Below are 7,819 nucleotides of genomic sequence, written 5' to 3'. Positions count from 1 at the left end.
TTTGAAAATTGCATTCATCACAGATTAATTTAATTTACTTCAAATTATTTTTCCTTTTTCTTATTTCATGACTAGATTTTCTTTGACAATTGAAACCGATAGCATATTATCATGAAGGTGTACACATTCTCTTTTTATTCAGAATAGGATTCTTAGAGCATTTAAGTTTTGTCTTCTTGTTTTATACATACACACACACACACACACACACACACACACACACACATATATATATATATATATATATATATATATAATATATATATATATATATATAGACACAGAAAGACAGACAGAAACCAAGAAAGAATGTTGAAGTGATGGTGAGAGAGAAACATTGTCATCAACGGCGTTTGTTATTAACGTTGCCATATTTATTAAATTTCTCCCAATATTTCTGCAAATTATTTGTATAATTTTTATACATATTCGAAAAATATCTCGATACTTTGTTAATTTTTCTGCTATAGCTGTTGTAATAATTGTAATATTTCTGATAGCTGTCTCTTGACAGATTTGAAGTGTTTTCCTTCATTCGTTGATAAATATTTTTGAAGTTATTCCGTGCCAACATATAAGCATCTTGTAATAATTGGCGAGTTTTAGTGAATGCTTTATTAACCTTTAACCATGTCTGTCTAATAGTTTCCTGAGTTTTAGAGATCGGTTGAACTGCAAAAGTTTTTACGGAAATCCAAATTGTAGAGAGTTGCTTTAATGTCATATGCAGAAGAAGTTTTGTTTTTCTGTAAACTTTACGAGCTGAGTCAGATCCAACCTGGTAGATTCTCTTGGCTGTCCGAAGAACGGTCAACACCATTTTTGGTTTGTTGCCATCTCTGTTTATGATTGATGAAAAGCGCTCCTGGTAATGAGTTCTGTTAAGTTTCCTCAGAAGTAAGTGAAACCGTCTTACTCCGACAGTGGTCGTTTCTTTCGGTGAGGTGGAAACAGCATGTCTTGTCATGTGTATTGTTTTGTTAATCCCTGACGTTGTTTGTAGCAGTTTCGATACTTGTGAGCTCTTGTTATTCAGCGAAATTATTTCTGATATTGTTGGCATAATAATTGTTTCGTTTATCTGTAACGCCGGTTGCGATATTGTTAATATACGCATGGTTTTCGTTTTCAATGAAGTTGGTTCTAATAATGCTGGCAAGCGTGTGGAGCGATTGGTCAATAACGTTGATTGAGGTAATGTTGTTATGTATCTGGTTTTGTTCGTCAATAATGTTGACTGTGGTAATGTCGATATGTTCGTAGTTTCCTTCTCCATAGACGTTGACTGTGACAATATTGATGCTTGTTTCGTTTCATTCCGCAAGCCTTTTGTATCTGTTGTAACAGCCAAGTTATAGTTTTGTTTGCAGTAAAGCATCTTAGATGATAGAAATCTTCGTTTAACATTCAACTTGCTTTTATATTCAACATTTGGATCTCCCCGTTTTGTGTTCAAATACCCGTATCCTCTCCGTTTTGCTTTCATCCAAATTTGAATACATGGTGTATCAACTAAATTGTGTGAAAATTTATTTTCAGAGCTGTTATCAATTATTTGTAAACTATTTTTTAAATATGACAATATTTCGTCTCTGTTTATATTTACTGCAGTCGATTTTGAAGTTAAAGGCAATAAATCGTTCATAGTGTCTTCAAACCAAATATACGCTTCGTTCTGGTTTTCAGTATATCTTGTACCAGGGTTAGACATGGGTGGCAAGATGGAATCATAGACCCACCAACAAACAGTGTATTTTTTATTTTGTGAGAGTATCTGGTTTAGTTTATTGGATCGGAATGTTTTGATAACCAAACAATCAGTAACCACTATGGGTTTCTCTGTGACTACAGTGACAGGCACATAAAACGGTTCAACAGTTTGTGGATTTGAAGCATTGATAGTTGCCAAAAGCAAGCCTTCTGTTGCTGAAGTGATATCCTTCGAGTTATATTTAACCGTATGAGATTCCGACGATACTGTAGTTAAGGTGGCGTTACTTTTATCAAGAAGAAAATCAGAAGAATTGGTGGTTAATCCATATTCAATTGTCCCACTTTGATTTAATTCTTGAGTTACGTTTAACTGGGTGCTTTCTGTAGTGTATATTTTTAAAATGCTGGTATTTGTACTTGTTGGGATAAATATATCTACAGATTGCTTTTCTGTAGATATTACGTCAGAGGAATTAGATTTGACTGTATATTGATGACTACTGTCACGTTCGGTAGTAACGCTAATTGATGATGAGAGATAATTATCTTCACACATTTCTCCACTGGTTTCCTTCGGGCAATCACATCTAAAGCTATTCACTCTGTCGTAACAAATGCCACCATGTAAACACGGGTCGCTGCTACATTCATTAACATCGACTTCACATCTCGAACCTAGAATTAATCAATACTACATAGCTGAGAATATATTTTATTTAAGTTTATACAATCAAAAAAGGTTATTATATATACATTATCTTCAACATTTTACTCTATCAGAAGTCGGCGAGCTGGCAGAACCGTTAGAACGCCGGACAAATTGCTTAGCAGTATTTCATCCGTCTTTATATCCTGATTCTAAATTCCGCCAAAGTCGACTTTGTCTTTCATACTTTCGGGGTCGATAAGATACGTACCTGTTGAGTACTGGGGTCGATGTAATCGACTGACCCCTCCTCCGAGGTTTCTGGTCTGAGGTCAAAATTTGAAACTATGACACAGATTTTGAATCTATTGCATTTTACTTTATTATATTAGTTGCTATAACGTCTGTACTCACCATAACTTATTCTAAAACATAAGCTTTGAAGAGAATACAATTTCAAAGAAATCATGTATTTAACAATTGATCCTCAACTGATATGACATCCATATTTAAACTCTATGCATCAGAGCTTGTATTTCTCATTGTTTTGCTTTTGATATGTTTTTTATTGTTTTGACTATCTTCAAGACTGTACTAAGCATACAAATTTAAAATATCTGGGTTATGTAAATCTTTGCTCGTCTTTTGAAAGTATACTAAACTTCGAGTTTATTAGGTTCCATATGTATAAGATCCGATATTAACTATATAGTTTACTAGAAGGTAAAACAATATATATATATATATATATATATATATATATAATATATATATATATATATATATATATCATTACCATAGAATCTTTTGAAGAGATGCGTTTCAGATTATATGATTCAGTTTAAGAATGTACAATTATGGATTACATGAGAATATATGAATGCGTTTTATGTAAAGCTAACTTCTATATATATTTTTATTACATTCTGATAACAATAGTCTGACTTCTGGTAATAATATTAATAATAAATTAATTAATTAATTAAGCCATTCATGGAAGAATTTTACTTACCAGTAAAACCAGGAGCACATCGACAGTCATAACCGCTTTGTAGGTCAATGCAGGTTGCACCGTTAAGGCAGTTGTTTTGTTGGCAGTTGTCTCTTGAAGTTTCACAAAATCTACCAGTGTAGCCTTCTATACATTCGCAGATAAACAAAGAAGAGTCATTTCCTACACTGCATGTAGCCTGGTTAGCAGAAAGAAATTTCAGTTGAAAGCAGTACAAAATATAAACAATACATAATCAGTGTATTATACAAGAACTGAGAATAGAATCGATACGACGGTGAAGAATTGAGAGCACATGCAAATTATAGCGAATGATCATGTGTTGTAGTACAAGCTAACAGAGGAATTTCTGCGGTTGCTCTTTCGGCTAGATATAGCAGCCAATCTGCATTTAAATCACACAGTATCATCTGAGAGGAGAGAAAACACATTGAATAATAAATGCTTAGGTGTCATTGCTGCTTGTAAAATTACGGTAAGGTCGCGACTAGAAAGTCTTTGATCAATGCATCACCTGGATCAGGATGGATTGATCGGGGAAGGAAGCAACAAAAATTATAGAAAAGCTTCAGAACACATCAAGTCCTCTTAGCAATTTGTTTTCATGCAGATCGTGTAGTATGTTTGCAGTAGTGATAGTTTGACAAAGTATTCTGTGCACAGAAGTCTCTTATCCTTATAAAATATATTACTTTCCCTTTCTGTTTTACATCATATATTTTATCCTAGTTTTTTGTTTAATATCATATTTCGCTTTAATTTATGTGCTATTTTTATCGGATATAGTTTTCTGCTCTAGTAATTTAATCAATAAACAGAAACGGAATTCAATATGTTTCTGGAGAACATTTAACATATATAACAACTATAGTCACATTATAAGATGAAGTATAAGTTTCTCTCTCTCTCCCTTTCTCTCTCTCCCTCTCTCTCTCTCTTTCTCACTCTCACTCTCAAAACAACCACTCAGCATTTCCCTTCCATTGTTAATCAGCATTTCCCAGAATTTATCTTGAATAGATTCATTCGTTCGCGATCTGTTCACTGGAAAGATATATCAATAGATAGGTTCACACACCAACTAACGAACGTGAAAGCAAAGCAACTGAAGCATCTATCACCTAGATCCCAACAAACGCCTTTACCCCCGATGAGTTACACACACACACACACACAGCACACGCACACATATGTATTTATGTATGTATGTATATACTTCAAGACACAACTGGTGTTACATATTGAGCAAAAACGGCTGACGGAGTAATTACTTACAAAAGCATCTTCATGTCACGCGAGGTAACATTTAGTAAAAATTAAATTTCATATTTACCTAAAATCTTGATATTTGATGTGACTATGTTCCTAGATTCTATAACTCAAACAGACATGAAATTATAGCCCCGACAATTATTTGTGTCAATGTGTCTTTCAATTAGTAAATGTCTTGCTTACATGAAATGTCTCTCTTACACAAAATGTATGCGTATTTATCAATTGAACATTTACCAGCTGTTATTTAAGCAGGCCTGCTAATATTCTCGCAGAAGTCTCTAGATATATTTTGTCCTAATATTATATGACAGTTATTTCTTGTTGATATAGAAAATGATGGCTCTGTTCGTTTGTTAGTTAACGATTGATTTATACCACAGTTACAAGCGTTGTCAACTGTTCGTGGTGACAAAGCGAGTAATATTCTTAAGTGGAACTGCGGCTGACGATATGTGTATGTTGCGTACTCAGTGATGAAATAGCTCACTGTCATAAAGAAAAGGAAAAAACATGTAGTGCCTAGGGTCATTGCGGGTCTATTTAATATACCATAATCGGTAACAGGAGCAGGTAGAGCACCACCAGCGTCAACATCATATAACGTTTGTTTTCCATGCGAGACAGTTTGACAAGGGCTGACAAGCCACAGGACTGTGAAAAGCTCTGTTCCCTTCCGAACACCAGTCCCTTTACTGAGTGTACATTACTTACGGTAATGTTCACGGCAACAGCATATATACATATATATATATATATATATAGATATATATATATATATATTATATATATTATATATATATAGATATATATATATTATATATATATACATATATATATATATATATATATATATACATATATATATATATATTACATATATATATAATATACATATATATATATACATATATATATATATATATATGTATACATATATATATATATATATATGTATATATATATATATATATATATATATGTATACATATATATATATATATGTATACATATATGTATACATATATATATATATATATATATGTATACATATATATATATATATATACATACATATATATATATATATAATAATATACATATATATTATATTATATACATATATATATAATATATATATATATATACTATTATATATATAATATATTATATATACATATATATATATTATATTATATATATATACATATATATATATATAAGAATATATATATTATATATTATATATAATATATATATATAAACTATATATATTTACTTATACATATATATACATATATATATATATATAAACATATATATATTTACTTATACATATATATACATATATAATATATATATATAAACATATATATATTTACTTATACATATATATACATATATATTATTTACTTATACATATATTCATATATATATATATATATATATATATATATATAAAACAATATATATATTTACTTATACATATAATACATATATACGTACATATATCTATCTATATATATTATACATATATATATATGTGTATGTATATATATATACATATATATTATATATATATAAACATATATAATTTACTTATACATATATATACATATATATTATATATCTATATATATAAACATATATATATTTACTTATACATATATATACATATATACGTACATATATCTATCTATATAATATATATACATACATATTATATGCGTATGTATAATATATGTATATATATTTAAGTAGATAAATAATTATCTTATTACGGATAATTCGAAAGATAACCGATACCTGGTAGCAAACTCACAACAGAAAGAACACGGTTGAAGTTACGACCATAGGGCATATACTCCGTTCCTTAGTGCGGAAATTTGAAGCTTAATTTAATATTTTAAGTATAGGAAAGAATGGAGCTGAGCGAAGATTTAACAAAATTCCTTTATTTTATTTTCGACATATGTTTCGAAGTCTGCAAAATTCCTAATTCCGAATGAATAAGGAGTCCATATGACGAGAAAGCTGCATATGGACTCCTTATTCATTCGGAATTAGGAATTTTGCAGACTTCGAAACATACACAGAATCCATGGTTTTGATCCTAAATACGGATGCATAAAAGGCAATGGACGCACCTTATTCCATCCTAAACTGTGCCAAACTTCTGTTTCACAAAGGATGTGCCTGAATCCAGAATGCAATCACAACCAACTGAAGGGCACAAAACGATCACAGAATAAATATAAACAGGAACAGAGGAAATCTAGGACAACAACAAGAACAAAATACAACCATGTTTCCCCTCCTACAATCAAACAACGTAGACAGAACCATGAAAAAACACCAAATAACGCCAACATGAAATATGTATCCTCTGATCAAGTGGCAAACCAAACAAGTAACTCTTTATTACTGACATACCTAGAAAATATGAAGGCCGACCTAAGCCAGGAGATCCAGAGAGCTATCACCAACCATCTATGCAAATCACAAGGACCACTCACCCATTACCAACTTCCCTTAACTCGACATTCCTGTTAAATGTACGTGGCATCAACCCATCAATTATTGCCCAAAAATGGAAGATCCCATATATAGAGAGTTGGCTTGCCGAAATGGCACATTGCTTCCCTTTCTTTATCCTTACCGAGACTCACCTGAACAACACCCATATGGACGCAGAGGTGAAAATAAAAGATTTCACCATTGTTCGTGCGGATCGCACAGACCGAAATAAGGGAGGGACAGCCATCTTTATCCATGACTCCTTTTCACTTGATGCCAAGGACATATTTTCCAATGGCTACTGTGAATCGGTATCACTATACAACAAAGCCAAGGACATAACCATTGTTGGTCTTTACAGGCCTCCCCAGGCACCTCTAAAGTACTTTGAAGAGTGCCTTAGCAAAGTCAAGTCCTTCCTTCGGAAGTACCACTCCGGAAACATACTAGTGATGGGTGATTTTAACCTCCCTCATGTGAACTGGCCCACAAATACTCTGAAGTTAGGCAAGTGCTCTACATCAGATAGAGCAGCAGCAGAACTTCTCTTTAATCTGATGGATGAGTATTTCCTGACTCAGCTAGTGCTTGAACCAACGAGACAGAATAAAACGATCTTGGATCTGGTATTGACCAATCACTCTAGCTACGTTCACAGT

General features: G+C 31.8%; 1 protein-coding gene across 1 annotated transcript in view; it reads right to left on the bottom strand.

The window, feature by feature from the left end:
• Nucleotides 1-280: 280 nt before the first annotated feature.
• The window catches only part of LOC115218507, a 98,141-nt gene continuing 90,602 nt past the window's right edge, over nucleotides 281-7,819 (bottom strand). The window contains exons 8-9 of the mRNA XM_029788366.2: nucleotides 3,372-3,549; nucleotides 281-2,388 (exon numbers count right to left, since the gene is read on the bottom strand). Coding sequence (XP_029644226.1) covers nucleotides 344-2,388; nucleotides 3,372-3,549 — 2,223 coding nt within the window. The 3' untranslated portion in view covers nucleotides 281-343. The remainder of the gene's footprint in view (nucleotides 2,389-3,371; nucleotides 3,550-7,819) is intronic.

This window comes from Octopus sinensis, linkage group LG13, assembly GCF_006345805.1.
Source record: "Octopus sinensis linkage group LG13, ASM634580v1, whole genome shotgun sequence".
In the NCBI taxonomy this organism is placed as follows: domain Eukaryota; kingdom Metazoa; phylum Mollusca; class Cephalopoda; order Octopoda; family Octopodidae; genus Octopus; species Octopus sinensis.
This window is presented reverse-complemented; position numbering and strand designations above follow the sequence as displayed.